At 42.8% G+C, this 21,918-nt stretch overlaps 1 protein-coding gene across 2 annotated transcripts in view; it reads left to right on the top strand.

The window, feature by feature from the left end:
- The window catches only part of LOC124722852 (glycine receptor subunit alpha-3), a 375,323-nt gene that overhangs the window by 306,007 nt on the left and 47,398 nt on the right, over positions 1–21,918 (top strand). The window contains exons 9-10 of one of the 2 annotated variants that reach the window (XM_047247977.1): positions 7,029–7,149; positions 19,113–19,214. In XM_047247977.1, the coding sequence (XP_047103933.1) occupies positions 7,029–7,149; positions 19,113–19,214 (223 nt within the window). The remainder of the gene's footprint in view (positions 1–7,028; positions 7,150–19,112; positions 19,215–21,918) is intronic. The other variant, XM_047247978.1, reaches the window with a different exon arrangement.

Genomic DNA, 21,918 nt, shown 5'->3' with positions numbered 1-21,918 from the left:
TAAACTTCTCTCCAAAGCGAGGTGTGGATAATGAGGTTCGATTTTCAGGATTGGTACACCACACAAGTTGTTGCACATTCAACACTTTATAATGACCTGCCTGGATTTGGTTTTATCCACACCCCTGTAGCAAACAGCTTGCAGCTATGTAGCCTTACCTTACAACAGATCTACTGAAAGAAAACTATATCTACGATATTTTTTTGGTCGCCAGCTCTGAAGCAGCAATTTCAATACTTTATTTCAGTCTATATTTCTTTAAATGTACCAGAAGTAAATTTATGTTAATGACTTCGTGATAACAATTTTACTTGGAACCAAGATCGATGCATATTGACATTTTTACATGGCTCAATGGCTGCCATCTTTACTTTAAATAATTACGTAAAGTTAATATTTTAAAAAAGCAAATTTAACGGTAAGAACTCTCTTTAAACTGAACATTACAATGACATATCAAAGCGACCACACTTCTTGTGTCTTCAAACTGAAAGTAAACAATTATTCTTAGAAGTTACTTTTGTATCACTGCAAGATTGTCATAACACCAAAATTAATTAACTAAGATCTTTTGACCATACAGAGTGACACAAAATTTATACTTAACAAAACGGACAGGGGACTTTGGATCGGTATGTAACTTTGAGACAATGATTCTAACAAATACTTTTAATAAAATCATATTAGAACTTTGGCAAACCATGGGGTTGACTGTAACATTCTGATATTCTGATGCACTACTAAAGGCTGTTAATACGAAAATGACTTGTCTTGTTTGTTGCAGTCGTATCGGTGTTGAGTTTGTTGCTTGCTGTGTGAAAATTTGGATAGGCTCTTCACGTCTCCAGTGATGGAGTTAATTTTTAACTACCACACACTTGTGGTAACCATGTTAACTTGCTGCATTATCGACTCCATATTCCATCACATAAAACCAGTCGGATGTTCTTGCTTTCTGACACAAAATAAACTGGAGGCGACTTAAGGAACTATAAATCACTGCCACCCCAAATATTAAGCACTTTCACTAGAAATTGCTATTGCTTAAGGCTCACATCGCCAGACATGGTACGCCACGATACAAATACGTACACTATCAATGCTCAGCTGCAACCGCCTCTGGTTTCCTATTATTTTCCTCCCATGTGGTGCTCGCCCCAAAGTCATCCAAAAGACTGGCGGTCGAAAATCCGTAGTGGATTCCCTACCTTTATGATTTCATTTTGTTTAAATGCAGTACAAGTTCTAACACCCTTAGAACGTTAAAGTCTGTTCATTTACAACTTACATTCAATTCTGTGTCCGCCCCAGTAGCTGAGTGGTCAGCGTGACGGATTGCCGTCCTCTGGGCCCGGGTTCGATTCCCGGCTGGGTCGGAGATTTTCTCCGCTCAGGGATTGGGTGTTGTGTTGTGTTCATCATCATTTCATCCCCATCCGGCGTGCAGGTCGCCCAATGTGGCGCCGAATGTAATAAGACCTGCGATATGGCGGCCGGACCTGCCCCGCGGGGGGCCTCCCGGCCAATGACGCCAAACGCTCATTTCCATTTCCATTCAATTCTGTATTTTATTTTTCCCAAATTTATTAATGTTTCACAGAATACTCTCTCCTTCCAACGAACATTTATCGCAGACATTATACTTGTGCTTATTGACATAGTTATAGAGGTTTCCTTAACATTTTTTAGACATTGCAATTTCAATTTAACTGTATCATCACAACCCATCACAATACGACCTTAAGTAGTATCTTACATTTAATTTTCTGAAAATTCGTTCACAGCATGCTACAGTCACCGGCATTGTTACAAATATCCCTAAAGATCTTTAACTGTTTGTATCTTAACTCATACTTCTAAAGAACCTTCAAAATATCCAAATCGGTAGTCGCATAAATATTCATCGACTTTTCCACTTGGAATTTTAAGACAGCTATGTTTAACTAGCTCCGCTGTATCAATATCTCTGCTACATTTGACACCAAAATCAACTGCATGTTTTTAAGATAACACAAAGAGCTCTCATTTAAGCCATTTCCTGACAGGAAATTAAAGTGAGGCGAAAGGGTGCGTTAGATGTGAGATTTGTTTTCCATTCCACTTATTGTTCTATCAAACAATTTGAAGAAATCTAGCCGAGAGAGTCTGGCTCCAATCCTCGGTCGGCAGAAATCGAAAGCCTTCAGTCAAATAGCGTATTTGCTTCAGCAGCCGCTCGCCGACCATTGAGATCCTACGATACTGTAGCAAAGTACCAGGGCCTGCTGGAAAGTAACGCCTCTGAATTTTTCATTCTGTTCTTAAGACAGGCTTGGGTAGTACATGTCACGCATATTACTAGGTCGACTTTCCCGCTTCCCTGACGCAAGTTGCAACCCTCTGCCACTAGAGGGCTCCGGTTTGTAGCGTGTAACATGTCGGTGCGTGGGAAACAGCATGCTGTAATCGAGTTTCTTCCCACAGAAGAGATCGTCCACATATGGAACACCCTGTCCTACAGCATGACAATGCCAGACATCAGAACACACACGATCGCTGCGACATCTGCAACAGTCCAGTGTCTTGGGTTCACTGGCATCGATCATCCACTATACAGTCCTCACATGGCCCCTTCTGATTTTCATTGTTCCGAAACTCAATGAACACATTCGACAACTTCACTTTTATAGTATTGAAGTGGTTCAAGCAAAGGTGAGGTTGTGGCTGCATGAAAAAAGTCAAACTTTCTTCAGTGAAGATATCAACAAACTGGTCCCTCATTGGCAGCCGTCGCCAGAGTTATTCTGTTGAGAATCGATGAGGCCCAGCGCACCAGGAGGTTTTGGAACAACTTTGTATTCGTGCGAATTAAACAGTGCATACACATTAGAGCTCTATGTAGAATGCAGAGAGGAGTTCATCTGAGGATCATTATTTCACAAAGAACAGTGCCAGTACTCGTGGTCCTCGGTTTGTCCAGAACACCGACAAATATGAAGATATGCAAAGGGAACTTGAATAAAGTACAGGAGATTCAGCGTTCAGAGTGGACAAGAAGGGGGCACTAAATGTACGAGGAAAAGTCAATTATTATCCGCAAAGTAGCTATAAAATTTTATTGTAATCAAGTAGGAAATTTACAGGAACATCATGTTTCGACATAGTCTCCTTGCGTTTCAACGCACTTGGTCCATCGTTGTACAAGCTTCCTGATGCCCTCATAAAAGAAGGTTCTCGGTTGAGCTGCGAGCCAGGAATGCACAGCTTCTTTCGCTGCTTCGTCCGAGGCAAATTGACGGCCCCTTAATGCCTTTTTGAGTGGACCAAACAAGTGATAGTCAGAAGGGGCAAGATCGGGACTATATGGAGGATGATACATTACTTCAAATTTGAGTTTCTGAAGCGTTTCAGCGGTGGGGACAGCAGTATGCAGACAGGTATTGTCGTGCAACAACACAACACCTTGTGACAGCAATCCTAGGCGTTTCCTTCGAATTGCAGGCTTGAGCCTAGCAGTAAGCATCTCACTATAATGTACACTGTTTATTGTTGTGCCCCTTTCTCCATAATGTTCCAGTACTGGACCTTGTGTGTCCCCAAAAACCGTAAGCATCAGTTTTCCTGCAGACGGTTGGGTCTTGAACGTCTTCTTGCACGGCAAATTTGGATGTTTCCATTCCATACTCTACTGTTTACTCTCCGGCTCGTAATGGTGGATCCATGTTTCGTCACCGGTAATGATCCTTTCTAAGAAGTTGTCCCCTTCGTTACCATAGCGATCCAAATGTTTTTTGCAGATGTCCAAGAGCGTTTGTTTATGCAACTGTGTGAGTTGTTTTGGGACCCATCTTGCACTAACTTTATGAAACCCTAGTCTGTTGTGGATGATTTCGTAGGCAGAACCGTGACTAATTTGCAGACGATGTGCCACTTCGTCAATAGTTAATCGTCTATCTAAGAGAATCATTTCACATGAACGCTCTATGGTTTCTTCATTTGTGGCGGTAAACGGTCCTACGGCTCCTTCATCGTGCGTAACACTTGTGCCACCATTTCGGAATTTTTCAAACCATTCGTAGCACTCCGTTGAGGCAAAACACTGTTCCCTTACTGTACCGAAAGAGTTCGATGAATTTCGGCCCCTGATACGCCTTCCGACCACAAAAAACGGATCACTGAATGTTGCTCTTCTTTGGTGCAAATAGACAGCGGAGCAGCCATGATTGTCGCACAGATGACAAAATGGTAGATATCGAAATAGACGACAGAGGGATAGAGAAACAATTAAAATCGCTCAAAAGAGGAAAGGCCTCTGGACCTGATGGGATACCAGTTCAATTTTACACAGAGTACGCGAAGGAACTTGCCCCCCTTCTTGCAGCGGTGTACCGTAGGTCTCTAGAAGAGCGTAGCGTTCCAAAGGATTGGAAAAGGGCACAGGTCATCCCCGTTTTCAAGAAGGGACGTCGAACAGATGTGCAGAACTATAGACCTATATCTCTAACGTCGATCAGTTGCAGAATTTTGGAACACGTATTGTGTTCGAGTATAATGACTTTTCTGGAGACTAGAAATCTACTCTGTAGGAATCAGCATGGGTTTCGAAAAAGACGGTCATGTGAAACCCAGCTCGCGCTATTCGTCCACGAGACTCAGAGGGCCATAGACACGGGTTCACAGGTAGATGCCGTGTTTCTTGACTTCCGCAAGGCGTTCGATACAGTTCCCCACAGTCGTTTAATGAACAAAGTAAGAGCATATGGACTATCAGACCAACTGTGTGATTGGATTGAGGAGTTCCTAGATAACAGGACGCAGCATGTTATTCTCAATGGAGAGAAGTCTTCCGAAGTAAGAGTGATTTCAGGTGTGCCGCAGGGGAGTGTCATAGGACCGTTGCTATTCACAATATACATAAATGACCTGGTGGATGACATCGGAAGTTCACTGAGGCTTTTTGCAGATGATGATGTGGTGTACCGAGAGGTTGTAACAATGGAAAATTGTATTGAAATGCAGGAGGATCTGCAGCGAATTGACGCATGGTGCAGGGAATGGCAATTGAATCTCAATGTAGACAAGTGTAATGTGCTGCGAATATACAGAAAGATAGATCCTTTATCATTTAGCTACAAAATAGCAGGTCAGCAACTGGAAGCAGTTAATACCATAAATTATCTGGGAGTACGCATTAGGAGTGATTTAAAATGGAATGATCATATAATGTTGATCGTCGGTAAAGCAGATGCCAGACTGAGATTCATTGGAAGAATCCTAAGGAAATGCAATCCGAAAACAAAGGAAGTAGGTTACAGTACGCTTGTTCGCCCACTGCTTGAATACTGCTCACCAGTGTGGGATCCGTACCAGATAGGGTTGATAGAAGAGATAGAGAAGATCCAACGGAGAGCAGCGCGCTTCGTTACAGGATCATTTAGTAATCGCGAAAGCGTTACGGAGATGATAGATAAACTCCAGTGGAAGACTCTGCAGGAGAGACGCTCAGTAGCTCGGTACGGGCTTTATTGAAGTTTCGAGAACATACCTTCACCGAAGAGTCAAGCAGTATATTGCTCCCTCCTACGTATATCTCGCGAAGAGACCATGAGGATAAAACCAGAGAGATTAGAGCCCACACAGAGGCATACCGACAGTCCTTCTTTCCACGAACAATACGAGACTGGAATAGAAGGGAGAACCGATAGAGGTACTGAAGGTACCCTCCGCCACACACCGTCAGGTGGCTTGCGGAGTATGGACGTAGATGTAGATGTAGATTAACAGCACGGCAGCGATAACGAAACTAACGTAGCAGCTTGAAAATTGCAAAGATATAACAACAAATAAACAAAGCAATGCGTCATCAAAGTAAAACGACAGTACTACCAAAATAAACAAAAATATAACTAAAATGCGGATAATAATTGACTAACCCTCGTATTTAAGCATAATAGATGCCAGCAGATTTGGGGCATGATAGTAACTGTTACGAGCGCTTATCTGTTCCGCCAAAACTAACCAACAGGAAAAACTGAGGAATTCGAAAGCAACAAGCAGAAGAAAGAATGACTGTAATGACATAGGTACTGTTACTCATACCGGAGCGTAGAAATAGGCCTATATCTGTGAAGAACGTAAAGATAAAATTCCGAAAATGACGATAATTTACAATAATTTGACAAGACAAAACTACAACGATGAGGATATCGTGCAACAATCTGCGGAGCCATAACTCCCGTGAGCAATAGTTGATCAACATTTACTGAACACGTTACTGAACACCAGTTGCAGCTCAGAGCGAACAGACCGCCCGGAATTAACGTTTTAAGTGAGCACCAAAGCACAACACAAGTGTCGAAGTAGAAGCTACTCACACATACCAGTCGGTGGTAAAAACGGCGTCATCGTATTGTTGCAAATAGGGCGATACAAGGTGTCTTAAAGTAGCGCTGGACTTGTTTTCTGAATGCTCAGTATTCGATTCCCGGTGTGTCAGTCCTAAACAAAATTTTCTGTGCATAAAAAACGCTAAGACAACGGTCAGCTCCTGCTCGTTAGCCTTCAGAAACCGTGACATTGTGTCAAAACATCAGTGGATAAAATTATGATTGGTGGTTTAATTGTCATTGCTAAGTTGTTTTTGTTAGCAATTCGTGTCAGGTGGAAACGTAAAATAGACTATTTCTTATTTCGGCATATATATATATATATATATATATATATATAAAACATGACATGCTGTAGCATGGAATAGCATTCTCTCACGTTGTGAGACAGCGGATCACAAAGTATGTCATCACAACCTGACAAAGTATGTAGCGATACCAGACGTGTTAAAATTTAGCATACAAGGAAATCTTCTCCAACAGCCTGGTAATAATACTACTTGCGTCAACAAAATTTATTTCACTTATTTGCTATGTTAATTTACACATAATAATGTGTTGTTATTTTTGTTGTTTTAATCAAAAGCCTCTGAAACTGATTTTCAGAGTGTAATATCCATAATTATGCATGTCTGTTCCATGAAAATGTCTGTTTTGTTGTAGGTTCGTGTTCATGGCGCTGATGGAGTACTGCCTCGTCAATATAGTACTCGGTGACTCGGACGGTCCGAAGGCTCAAGCAGAAGCTGCCAAGGCAGAGAAAATTTTTGACTTGGCAGCGAAGGTACGTTCCCTTGTGCTCTCAGTGATCACATGTCTATTTATCCCCAGCATCTCGACGCTTGACATGTGCTTGCCATTTTTGCTTTGCCTATAATTTAACACGAACTGTTCAACAGTCTTCAGAGTAATGATATTCTCTTTGCAAAGCATTTGCGACAGATAAAGCGCCAATAAAAGGTAAATTCACACCCTCTGCCTTCGACTGTTCTTTTTTTCTCATATCGCGTTTATGTCTGCGGCATTATTGACGGAGCTCAGAGACAGAGAAAGCAATCGTCAAGTTGTAGTGCTGCAGCTTATTGTATCATTCAGTCCGTGAGCGTCAGGTAGTAAACAGTGCCTTTAAATCTGCACCGCCATATAAGGCGTAAAATATTTTAGAATCTTTATAGGAGACAGAAAGAAACTTTTTTATGTGATAAAAATGTCACAGGTGCATCGTTTCCCGTTTCCAAAAGAGCAGACACCATATACACATACAGGGTGTGGCATTTATAGTGTCGTGCCCACGTTGCTCCAAAACGAAGGGGAAAATCAAAAATGTTTTCACAAAAAATTTGCAGTACTCATAAGATGACATAAGAGAGTGACCATAACTCGTCCTTAAAATACCATTCTCAATGTTTTTCGGGGTAAAACTACTTTTTCAAAGTGGAATGGTGTATTTTCTTCCACGGAAATGGAGAGGGCATTCAATGTTGAGTATAAAAGTTAGTACATTTATCCACTAGGGGAGACAGGTGATGTTATATTGGACAAATATGACAACAAATGGTTTTCACAAACTTTGACTTTACTGGCATCCATTTACATACAATACGTACAGTACTTGTACATCGCACAAACATAATTCATGTTCACATTAGAAACAATTTCAGTTTGGTAAATGCACAAAGTTGCGGCCATTAACTTCAATGAATTTCTGAAAACACGATTCAAAAGACAGTTGAAAACGCCTCAATATTTCTTTGCTGATTCCTACACAGACAATCCTAATTTGTTGACATATATTTTCCTGTGTGGTTGGCATATCTCGATACACTTTGTCCTTAATGTATCCCCATAAGTAAAAAATCTGGAGACGTGAGATCCTGCGAGCGAACAAGCCAATGGACAGGCCCTCTACGTCCTGTCCATCGATCAGGATAAACTCTGTCTAGTATTTCTCTAGTTATAGCTAATTAATGGAATGGGTAAACATAATGTTGATACCACATGACGTACCGTTTCACAAGGGGCACATCTTCAAACAACACTGGAAGTTCTTGGTCCAAAAACTTCCCGTATTTCCAGTTATTTAGTTTACCTTCAATGAAGCATTGTCCAATGATACCTAATCCCAGAATTCCACACCGAAAATTCACGGTCCACTGCCTTTGACGCTCAAATTCCCGTTAGGGAATGTTGCCTCGTCAGAAGATAAAATGTCTGAAAACGAACCATTTTTAATTTTTAATAGAACTCATTGGCAAAATTCCACACCCTTCTGGAAATCAACCTCATGAAGGACCTGATGAAGACTAAATGATATGGATGGAATTTATTACACTTAAGTATTCAAAGAGCACTCCTATGCGAAATTCTCGAATCACGTTCTAATTGACAGAAACTTATGTGAGGATTAGCGGCAACTGCAGCTAAAACAGCGACTTCCGAATTTTCCGCAGTAGCAGTTTCTTCATTATGTTTTCTTGGTGTGACACCTTCCAATTCAATGAATAAGTTCGCAAGTCGTTCAAAATTTCTTAGAGATGGCTGTCTCGTTCCAGGATACCATTCTCCGCATAAGTTGAAAGCTACTTTAGAGTTCTTACGAGCTTCACCATAAATGTAAATCATATAGATTCTCTCATTAAAGGTGTATCGAACGTACATGATTACAAAACGAAGTGGAGTTCGCTGAGAATAGTAGGTTATGTTCTTATGCGGTTTAAATTGGCACTGGATAAACTCGTACTGATGTCACCAAACCTGTAAAGAAATGAGTATTCTTATGGGAATAGCCGGCCGGAGTGGCCGAGCGGTTCGAGGCGCTACAGTCCGGAACCGCGCGACCGCTACGGTCGCAGGTTCGAATCCTGCCTTGGGCATGGATGTGTGTGATGTCCTTAGGTTAGTTAGGTTTAAGTAGTTCTAAGTTCTAGGGGACTGATGACCTCAGAAGTTAAGTCCCATAGTGCTCAGAGCCATTTGAACCATTTTTCTTATGGGAATACAAGGAAAAGATCAACAAACCAGATTACATAAACAAATAAATTCCCTTCATTGAATACAATAACAGAATAAAAATAGAGCGAGAGAAATCATAGTGTGCGAAAACCACTTGTTATCTTATTTGTCCAATATCAGATCACCTATAACACCTAGCAGATAAATGTACTACAACTTTATACTCAAAATTGGATGCCCTTTGCATTTCCGTGGAAGAAAATACACCATCCCATTTAAAAAAAGTAATTTGACCCTGAAAAACATTGAGAATGGCATTTTCTTGAAGAATTACGGTTACTTTCTGGTGTCCCCTTATGAGTAGAGCAGATTTTGTAGGAAAACATTTTCGATTTTCCCATTCGTTTCGGAGCAAAATGGCCACGACACCTTAAATGCCTCACCCTTATACCAGGCTCGAACTCTTGCGAGAATTAGCGAAATACTGCGAGTAGTGAGGATAATGGGCAAGGGACACTACGTTCGTTTTGTATGGTTTAGTTGAGAATTAGGGTCTGACGGGAGACACGCCAGTGTAGTCCGTGCACTTGCACTGTCCACTGTATCCGCATAGCTTAGTGATGACAGTATCAGCCTTGTACGCAGGAGACCTAGGTTCGAATCCCGGTCCGGCACAAATTTTCAACTTTCCTCATTGATTTCAATCAATGCCCGCTTGCAAAATGTCTGCTGGATCAAACTGGGGTCTATTCTTTCGGACATGTTTTCCCTGTCCTTCGCACACGCTGGCACCTTTGCTACGCGAAGGGTGAGATTTGTGTGTTAAGTGCACCTGATACTGTACATGACTGTAATGTGTGTTGGGTGTAGTGTGATGTCATGTTTAAGTAGTGTGATGAAGAGAGATGGGAGACGGTAAAACTCTGTGCCGGCTCGTGGCCTACTCCTATCGAAGTGCCGCACGTCCTCACTCCATGAGAGACTCCGGAGAGATTGGGTATTTAATCCGGGACATTGGCACAATGTCTGATGATAAGGAGCTTCACACCACCAACCCTCCTCCTCTCCTGGAGTGTCTGCTGGTGTCTCGTACACCAAACACTTCATCTATCCCCACAAAAAGAAATCCATAGGAATGAGACCGGGAGAACGTGGTGACGACGTTACTGTCCCACCCCTCCCAATACAACAGTTGGGGAAAACATTGGCTAAAATTTCTCAGACATCAACCCAAAGTGTGATGGGGCCCCTTAATACTGGAACCATAGTCGTTGCCTGACTGCTAACGGGACATTCTCCAACATTTACAGTAGTACCTGTGTTTCACTGAGAAAGATACAGCAATTTCTCCACTGTGTGTGTGTAAGGCAGAAGATACAGCCCAATCAGGTGATCGTGAACAAGGCAACCCATACATTTACGGCAAATCTCTGTTGATGGCGGAATAACTACGTCAACCTGTAGCCGTCAACATGCAGCATGCTAAGCAGTGAAAACAACTGTGAAGGTTACCGTAAGGGAAACCCAGCGTCTAACCCCTCAAGGACTCCTAGCGGGAAAACGGTGCACCTGTAATATTTTTGTCACACACAAAATTTTTTCTTTTTTTCTCCTCTAAATGATCAACAATTTTGCACACTGTATACTACCTCGATATAAGTGAAACTAGACTGCTTCCATTGCTAACGAACTAATTCTCGTGATGTATTAGTTCAGCATTGAGTTTTGTCCTTACCCTGGACAAGTTTCATCATCTGAAAGTGGACGAAGAGTGTACTAGAGACACGTTCTTGCGTTCCCGGAAAAGTCCTGTATGAGGTCTTACACACACAACAGCGATACTGCAGATTTGTGTACTATCCAAATATGTCCCGTCAATGGAGGTCGACTTCAGAGTAGGATCCGTTTCAGCCGCCATACTTTACCATTCATTCCTTGCACTGTTCAAAAAGAATCTGCATGTCGTTTTTTAGGTGACTGCGCAGGAGTTCCGCAGTATTTGTCTTCCGGAAGACCGCAAGAATACGTCTGCCGTAAACTGCTCACCCACTGCCACTGAGCTGGCTGATTTTGATGAAATTCCTCACAGAGTTAAGACGCATTTCAAGGTCGAAAGATAGTCTCGCATCAATACGCTACGCAAATACGGTAGTTCCTTCGTTTCAGTTGAGGCAGTACAAACCTCGACCCTCTATACAGTATACAGTTGACGATACATCACATAGTTTTTAATTCTTCCCTTCGTCGTACCATTTGTGGATGGACTGGAGGATAGCTGCCCATGAGTATTTTGCCATACGCTCCCAAGTCTCCCTTATCTTCCACTTATAATCTTCACGGAAAACTTTTTTTTTCAGTCCACCGTTAGGCTTGATTCTCTTTATTTTGATATCAGTCTCTCGTGACAAGCTTTCTGACTTTTTCGAGCGTTTTCCACATAGTATCCTGAGCACAGTCCTAAAGGTCTAAACCTTCTACTTACACCGAAAGCAGTGCATATAAGTTCAAAGCTTCCAGTCGATCTCCGGACAACTTGTGTTAGATGATGGAGCTCCCTCTTCCTGTAACGTAATTACCACAATGGAAATGTTTTGAAAATTCGAGTTCATTCAGAGGGATGTCGACAGTTTGCAAACGGATTGCGAGTGAGGGAGAATGAATTTGGTACAAAATGTATCATCTGCCACACATTCCGTGGTAGTTTTCAGAGTTGAAAGCAATGATGTCAAAACTGATGGAAGGTGATGTTACGACAGTAACAGTTGTTACGCGAGCGTGCACATCACAAAAGCTGTAGATCAGTACATACTGCAACTAGCGAAAAAGAACTGATCCCTTTACTTTACATCTAGGGTCACAAAATATTTTGTCAACAAATTACCTGTTTCGGTCTATAATGACCATCTTCAGATCTGCAGCAAAATATGGGAAACATAAATACACTCCTGGAAATGGAAAAAAGAACACATTGACACCGGTGTGTCAGACCCACCATACTTGCTCCGGACACTGCGAGAGGGCTGTACAAGCAATGATCACACGCACGGCACAGCGGACACACCAGGAACCGCGGTGTTGGCCGTCGAATGGCGCTAGCTGCGCAGCATTTGTGCACCGCCGCCGTCAGTGTCAGCCAGTTTGCCGTGGCATACGGAGCTCCATCGCAGTCTTTAACACTGGTAGCATGCCGCGACAGCGTGGACGTGAACCGTATGTGCAGTTGACGGACTTTGAGCGAGGGCGTATAGTGGGCATGCGGGAGGCCGGGTGGACGTACCGCCGAATTGCTCAACACGTGGGGCGTGAGGTCTCCACAGTACATCGATGTTGTCGCCAGTGGTCGGCGGAAGGTGCACGTGCCCGTCGACCTGGGACCGGACCGCAGAGACGCACGGATGCACGCCAAGACCGTAGGATCCTACGCAGTGCCGTAGGGGACAGCACCGCCACTTCTCAGCAAATTAGGGACACTGTTGCTCCTGGGGTATCGGCGAGGACCATTCGCAACCGTCTCCATGAAGCTGGGCTACGGTCCCGCACACCGTTAGGCTGTCTTCCGCTGACGCCCCAAAATCGTGCAGCCGGCCTCCAGTGGTGTCGCGACAGGCGTGAATGGAGGGACGAATGGAGACGTGTCGTCTTCAGCGATGAGAGTCGCTTCTGCCTTGGTGCCAATGATGGTCGTATGCGTGTTTGGCGCCGTACAGGTGAGCGCCACAATCAGGACTGCATACGACCGAGGCACACAGGGACAACACCCGGCATCATGGTGTGGGGAGCGATCTCCTACACTGACCGTACACCACTGGTGATCGTCGAGGGGACACTGAATAGTGCACGGTACATCCAAACCGTCATCGAACCCATCTTTCTACCATTCCTAGACCGGCAAGGGAACTTGCTGTTCCAACAGGACAATGCACGTACGCATGTATCCCGTGCCACCCAACGTGCTCTAGAAGGTGTAAGTCAACTACTCTGGCCAGCAAGATCTCCGGATCTGTCCCCCATTGAGCATGTTTGGGACTGGATGAAGCGTCGTCTCACGCGGTCTGCACGTCCAGCACGAACGCTGGTCCAACTGAGGCGCCAGGTGGAAATGGCATGGCAAGCTGTTCCACAGGACTACATCCAGCATCTCTACGATCGTCTCCATGTGAGAATAGCAGCCTGCATTGCTGCGAAAGGTGGATATACACTGTACTAGTGCCGACATTGTGCAGGCTCTGTTGCCTGTGTCTATGTGCCTGTGGTTCTGTCAGTGTGATCATGTGATGTATCTGACCCCAGGAATGTGTCAATAAAGTTTCCCCTTCCTGGGACAATGAATTCACGGTGTTCTTATTTCAATTTCCAGGAGTGTACATTAGCTGATTGTCTACAGCTTAAAACAATAAATAGACTAGAATAAAAAGCACTACTGACACATATGCATTTGTGCGCCTTTAAGTATGAAGAGGCATACCTGTTTTATAAAAACAATGTCCTAATGTCCTGCAGCTATAGTGGCATCGTCAAATGTTAAATGCAAAATCAGCACCAGCATCGTCAAATATATATAAATAACTCTTCCTCTTTTTAACAATCTAACTTTTGTCGTGTTCTATTTTTATTACTGTAATGCCTCTTATACCTTTTTAGCCCATTACAGATTTTACCGATTGTATCCCCCCTTTACTATTTTACGCTGTTCAATTAATCATTGAAGACCTGTGTATACCTACGGTAGTGACATCTGGTGAACCTACAACACAAACATCTTGTGGCTACTGTACTGCAGTTTGTTTTGAACAGTAGTGCTGCTGACAACATGACTCGTGCGTATGCTGTTATTTATATATTTTTACGATGCTGGTGCGGATTTTGCATTTAACATTTGACGATGCCACTATGGCTGCAGTACATTAGGATATTGTTTTATAAAAAAGGTATGCCTCTTCATACTTAATGGTGCATAAATGCATACGTATGTCAGTAGTACTTTTTGTTATGGTCTGTTTATTGTTTTGAGCTGTAGACAATCTGTTAATGTATTTATGTTTCCCATATTTTGCTGCAGATCTGAAGATGGTCATTATGGACCGAAACCGATAATCTGATGACAAAAAAATTTTGTGACCATAGACGAAAGTAAAGGAAATTTATTCTAGATACGGGTCACTGTTTTATTTGCGAAAATGTTACAGCTTGTGAAAGCTCATGCACAGATTTCTTCAGATCTGCGTAGTCAGTAGTGCATCCATGTACCCACGTTTCCCACAAAAGCATTTCATGATGACTGTAGAGCGGTGTACTTCGTCTTGGGCACCACCAAAGTCCATGAGGTAACCGTGCCACACTGCAGTCGTGAATTGAGCAACAAACTGCAATGAGGCACAGTAGGTCGGCTTGACGGAGGAGGTAGAGAAGACCCAAAGAAGAGCGGCGCGTTTCGTCACAGGGTTATTTGGTACGCGTGATAGCATTACGGAGATGTTTAGCGAACTCAAGTGGCAGTCTCTGCAAAAGAGGCGCTTTGCATCGCGGTGTAGCTTGCTGTCCAGGTTTCGAGAGGGTGCGTTTCTGGATGAGGTATCGAATGTATTGCTTTCCCCTACTTATACCTCCCGAGGAGATCACGAATGTAAAATTAGAGAGATTCGAGCGCGCACGGAGGCTTTCCGGCAGTCGTTCTTCCCGCGAATCATACGCGACTGGAACAGAAAAGGGAGGTAATGACAGTGGCACGTAAAGTGCCCTCCGCCACACACCGTTGGGTGGCTTGCGGAGTATAAATGTAGATGTAGTTGTAGATGTAGATGTAATGTTCTTAGATGAACTCAGATGCATTGTGACGAGCGATTCTGGATACTGTATAATGAATTAAAGCAGAACCCCGCCCACCTGGGATCTGTGATAACACTCTTGTGGTGGGCAACCTGCAACGTGGTTTATAAGGGCCATTATAAGTGGTTTGCATTATTCAAATACACGTTTGTACAGAGTGTTTACATGGGCCACAAGTATTTTCACCTGCTATATTCTATTTATTATGTTCATTTCTACACGGAAACATAAAGATTCAGGGTCTTAGAATGATACAATGAAACGTATGCAGAATGGGGAGTGCAGTTCTATTTATAAAATAGTTGACTGGGTAACAGTGCCTGCTATTTAAGCAATATAATAGCGACGCTACTGTTGTCACTGCGTCTTTCTCAATTGCATACGAATATTGATACTCTGAAACAATATTTGCAAATCTGAAGCTTCATGCTTCTGTACAAGTGAACACTAGCACCGGCTACAGACTTACTGCCCGATGTTGTTCTCTACAGAAGACTTTGGCTGTCACCGCAGTAGATCTAAAGCATTCGAATATCAAACTTTTATGCGTAAACATTACCAATTCGAACATTCATTTGATGATTATTTATCCAGGAGCTGTCAATGTGACCTTTCTGACGGTGACAACTTATTGACAGTATAAATATAGATTTCCTCCGGTTCAGTTTGACAGTACAGCCCGTTGCTACTAGCTACACAAGAAGCATGGTTGTCATGGCTTCGGGGCTTCTGATGATGATTAATTCTACATGGTGACCGTTTTACTGCTTGTGTCGTGAGGAACCATCGCCAGACTCGCGTCTCTAAAGACTGGTTTACACTGGGCCAGTAATCGTAATCGTGTGTCTACAACGTTGCTCAGTTTCGTAGCTTAGAAAAATGGTTTAGAAGGACTGGTCCAGTAAGTTGGATAGTAGCAAGTCGAAAAACTTCATCCGCCGCAACTGAATTATTGGCACGCTCTTGGACAGGTGTGAACACCATCTGCTTAGTGGACTGAATTGTTTGTGCACTTTCATTCCACTCTCTCTCTCTCTTTTCACTCATAGTTTTGTAGTGGACCGGTAGCATGACTCGTTGAAGTGATGTTACGACGGTTAAGTCTGTTACTGTTTAGGTTAAACAGACGTGCTTGTTGAATGTGCATTGTCCCAATGGAAGCTCCACGCAAATGTCTTCGACCAACCAATTTTAGTGCTGATTTTTTCTTCTTTACATGTTTAATCTCTTCTTTCACTTCTTCTAGCGTAAGCTGTGCTTCAGTATGTGTTAATAATTTACAATCGATCTGCGAATCATTCTCTACAGCAAGTGACATTTGACCACCAACGGAACCGTCTGTGAACGCACTCTCCCTGCTTGCAGTTTTCTAGTTCAGCAAAGTCACTAACAAGGCTGGTTTACACTAGGCCGTAATTTAGTCACTTACCAAGTGATTTAGTAGCCCTACGTGACGGCTAAATGTCAAGTTCACACATGATTTAGTTGGTAGTCAAGCGTAGGAAGGTGTAGAGTGTGAACTGCAACATTATTCGGAGAGAGAGGACTAACCAAGCTAAACATCTTATAGAAATGGCTATACTGGAGGAGGTGGAAGAATAAATTGAAACTATAAGGAAGAGAAAGAGAATGTGGATACGAAAATGGATTGGCTGAAGAGGCATGGAGCATTCAATGTGCTCCTGAAAGAGCTCGAAATTGAGTACTGGCCTGATGATTTTAATTTTCTTTTAATTTCCTGATCAATCTCCTTCTCCTGAAACCCTGCTACCTGCTACTCCCATCGTCTTTCCCACCTCTGTGATCGCAGCTGCGTTGGCTATTTTACACTGAGACGACAAAAGTCACGGGTTGACGATATGCACAAATACAAAAAATGGTTCAAATGGCTCTGAGCACTATGGGACTTAACATATGAGGTCATCAGTCCCCTAGAACTCAAAACTACTTAAACCTAACTAACTTAAAGACATCACACACATCCATGCCCGAGGCAGGATTCGAACCTGCGACCGTAGCAGTCGCGCGGTTCCGGACTGAAGCGCCTAGAACCGCTCGGCCACCCCAGCCGGCGCACAAATACAGAGGTACAAATACAGTGTAGTATCGCGTACACAAGGTATAAAAGGGCAGTGCATTGGCGGAGCTGTCATTTGTAGTCAGGTGAGCCGGCCGTGGTGGCCGAGCGGTTCTAGGCGCTTCAGTCTGGAACCGCGTGACCGCTACGGTCGCAGGTTCGAATCCTGCCTCGGGCATGGATGTGTGTGATGCCCTTAGGTTAGTTAGGTTTAAGTAGTTCTAAGTTCTAGGGGACTAATGACCTTAGATATTAAGTCCCATAGTGCTCAGAGCCACTTGAACCATTTGTAGTCAGGTGATTCATGCGTAAAGATTTCCGAAGTGATGATGGACGCACAATGGGAGTTAATAAACTTTGAATGCTCAGTGGTAGTTGGAGATAGAATCATGGGACATTCCATTTCGAAAATTGATTGGGAATTCAATATTCCGAGATCGACAGTGTCAATAATGTGCCGAGAATACAAAATTTCAGGCATTACCTCTTACCACGGACAACACAGTGGCTGATGGCCTTCACTTAACGACCGAAAGCAGCAGCGTTTGCATAGAACTGCCAGTGTTAACGGACAAGCAACATTGCGTGAAACAGCGGCAGATATCTGTGTGGGACGTACGACGAATGTATGTTAGGACAGTGCAGCGAAATTTAATTTTAATGGGCTATGGCAATGGACAGACGACGAGAGTGTCCTTGTTAAAAGCACGCTTCGCCTGCAACGCCTCTCGTTGGCCCGTGAACATATCGGTTGGACCCTAGACTGGAAAACAGTGATCTGGTCAGATAAGTCCTGATTTCAGTTGGTAAGATCTGGTGGTAATATTCGAGTGTGGCGCAGACCCCACGAAGCCAAGGAGCCAAGTTGTCAACAAGGCACTTGTACAAGCTGGTGGTGGCTCCATAATGGTGTGGGCTGGGTTTACATAGAATTTACTATGTCCTTTGGTCCACCTGAACCGATCACTGACTCGAAATGTTTATGTTCGTCTTCATGTTCCTAAACGACAGAATGTTCGTGGATGACAATGCGCCATGTCATTGGGCCACAATTGTTCGCAATTGGTTTGAAGGACATTCTGGACAATTCGAGCGAATGATTTGGCCACTCAGATCTCCCAACATAAATCCCATCGAATATTTATGGGACATAACTGTGAGGTCAGTTCGTGCACACTATCCTGCTTCGATTTTCGCAATTATGGACGGCAGTAGAAGCAGCATGGGTCAGTATTTCTGCTGGGACTTCCAACGACTTGTTGAGTCCAAGTCGAGTAGCTGCATTATGCCTGGCAAAAGGGAGTCCGACACGATATTAGGAGATATCCCATGACTTTTGTCACCACAGTGCAATTTGGTATAGTGGACATTTCACGTGCCACAAGCACTCCAGTTGTATGTAAAGAGAAACAAATTTAATCGCTGTATCGTCACTCCAACGAGTCATGTTGTTGATCCACTAGAAACAGATAATTGAAAGGATAGAGCGGAACAAACGTAGACAGTTATGCGGCGTACTAAACAGGCTGTTTTCAGACGTGTCTAGCGGCGGGCCAGTGGTAAGTGAGCTGGGATGGGGGGAGCTACTTGACATGCTACTATTCAAACCGTTTCACTTACCACCGTTACTAAATAATGTTGTTAAGATATTTTCACTTACTATATCACTCGTCATTTGACCAAATTATTGGCCTAGCGTGAATCAGCCTTAAGTCACTCGCCGCTTCACTAAATTAGTGGCCTAGTGTTAAGCGGTCTTAAGGTCCCCCCACACGTTCCGGTATACCTGTAAAGGTGAACCGGAGCGTGTCTACCAACAAAAGTGTGCAGGCGTACACGACTGTACAGTCGACCACAGAAGAATCGAAATGCGATTCTTTGTACATGTGCAGGTGTCCAGACCGGAGCGGGGCTGCGAGTCGCCTGCCCAAGTTTCAGGTCTAGAGCTCTCAGTTCGCCCTACGTCTTCGCGTCAGCACGTCAGAAGTTCAAATGTGAGTTCTGTTGTTGTTTTCGTTGTGCTAATCTGTAGTGCAGTTAGTAGTGTCATTTGTTTTGGGGGTAGTGTGCTCATTTGTCCACATGTCAAATCTTAAAAGGAACAACACCAGTGAGGAACCTTATTTATCGCATGTAAAAAGTAAGGAGTACCAAAGCGTGAAGCAGCTTACACAAAATTGGAGAAAATAGCAAGTAAAAAGCCTGCTACAGCTAACAAGTTTTCCTCAGTTGATGCTATGGACGCAACTGAATTGGGAAAATTCCCATTCCACGGTTTACGTAGCGTATGTACGCCACAACTGTGTAAGTAAACCTGTGCAGGTAACCTGTACGGATAACCAGAAACGTGGGTGATGTCAATAACATCAAATTGTAATAACGAATTTTTTTAGCAGCGTGATAAGTAGGGGGTCTGTTGTAGCGCAAATTTGCTCAATGCGTTGGCGTGAACAGAATGAGAAATGCCCACCACGCCAAACACAGCCTGGAACGTGGCAGTCACAGAGAACACTGAGTCTTGACCTAGGCGGACATCAAGAACAGCACAAGAAGATCACTGCATATACTGTAAGTTTATATTGACAGTTGTGCACCTTGTTGAACGTTGCCACTGCGATATAAATAAATAGGAAATAATGCAGCAGAAATTACAGTGAGTCAAGCTTTATTTTCCTGAAATGTATTTTTGTTCATAAACTAGCTTTTAAGTCTCAAAAAATGTCAGCTGAGGCTATTTAGGCTTCAAAGCTAACTCCTGTGACAACAGGACAATACTTGGAAAAAGAGAAGACGCTAGCTGTCAAGTCTCAACTAGTGTCATATGAGGCTACTTACGCTTGGAGGTAGCGTCTCTTCTTCTCTTTCTAATACATACAATTTCACGAACTACCCTTTCACTAATATTAATAAAAGAGACTCTATTGTAGCAAATGTTAGTACAAAGGAATATCAATTTTTATTCATACAATGAAGGCTTTCACGACCGGATAGTACTGTTGTTGATAATTCTTCCGGGTTATATGGCCGTGGTCCATGGAATTCTTCTATTCCTAACGTTTCGTCCAATACTACGTTGGACATCTTCAGAGGTATGGCTGGTCCTGCTGAGTCAGTCGGCAGGACTCAGCAGGACCAGCCATACCTCTGAAGATTTCCAACGTAGTATTGGACGAAACGTTAGGAATAGAAGAATTCCATGGACCACGGCCATATAACCCGGAAGAATTATCAACAACATCAATTTTTATATTTTATATCTAAAAGCAGTGAAATTATACATTAGACACCTTTTCACAGATACAAACCTTTGCAATACTATCATGAATTTACTGCACCACGTGGGCTTGAAGAGCATTACAAATCTATCTTATATTAGCTCTGGTGTAGGAAAAATACACACCGAGTTCCGTATCTAGCTTTCTCAAACTTCTACCAGTACCTGTTTTTATATTAGTCATAACAAAAAACACACTTTCACACGAATATGTTGTAGAAAACTGTAGCAAAACAATGGATGCTCTTTTAATTAGATGAGGGTATTCTTGCTGATTAGAAATCCAGAAGTTGCATAAATCAACAAGTTATGTTCCCAAATATACAAATGCGCGAAAGGATCTCTTATCCAGTCATACTGGTTTATATCTTGTGTTGCGACATATCACCCACTCTTTCAGTTGCACTAAATGATCGTGAATCAGTGGTTATATTTTGTTACTAACTGCATGTTTAAATGTCAATGGAAGCATTTAAAAAGTGTTTACATTTGCTTTTCTCAGACATACCTCAACTTTATCTTTTAAGGATGCAGTTTTATTTGTGGCGGTAAGGAGATTTGCACTCTTACCTTGTTGACTAGCATTTGCCTTATTGAGTATTTCAAATAAATCAGATAAATCAGAAAGGAAAGCTAGCTTTGTGTTCCAGAGCTCGTCCTTTATTGCATCCAAAAAGTCAGTTTTGTATTCTTGTTCAAATATCTGCAGCATTCGTTTCTTAAGTTCATACGCAAGACTGAGTATACCCACTCTGGATAATCAGCGGAATTCTGTATGAAGATGGAGGTTACGTTGTTGTATTCCTAGCGCCTCACATATTTGAGGAGAAAATCTTGACTTGAGATGCCTGCTCTTAACGCAATTCATCATTTTAACAGTCTTGTCCATAAGTGATCTCAAATCCTTTCCAATTGTTTTTGCAATGAGCTCTTCACTATGTGCAAAGCAGTGCGCAATAATCAAGTTTTCGTTTCGTTGTTTCGCAAGCGTGATGGATTCTTTTATGGAACCTGTTCATTGAAGGTTCTCCATCTATACATATGCCGACACAATTCTTCCACCACAAATTCGCTGTTTTCTTACTTAAAAAATGTCTTTCTCTTTGGTGGTTAAGTGAATTACCTTGCAACAGGGATACTGTTCAGCTATTTTTTCATCATCAGTGAAAGTTCATTACAAAAACAAGCTGAGCTGAGCCACTTACATCGGTAGGTTCATCCAGCTGAATTGCAAACATTAAATTTGTTTCATCAACTCGAGTTTTAACAGATTGTTCAATGTTTTCAGACATACGCTGAATAGGTCTTCCAAATGTAATATCACCAAGGGAATTTTTTTCACATTACGTTCATACTCAGGACCAAACATTGTTTTCACTATAGCACAGCAAGGTGGAATGATGGCTTTCTCCGCAATTACATGA

This window comes from Schistocerca piceifrons, chromosome X (genome assembly GCF_021461385.2).
Source record: "Schistocerca piceifrons isolate TAMUIC-IGC-003096 chromosome X, iqSchPice1.1, whole genome shotgun sequence".
Lineage (NCBI taxonomy): Eukaryota > Metazoa > Arthropoda > Insecta > Orthoptera > Acrididae > Schistocerca > Schistocerca piceifrons.
Note: the sequence above shows the minus strand (reverse complement) of the source record. Positions and strands in the feature narration are given on the sequence as shown.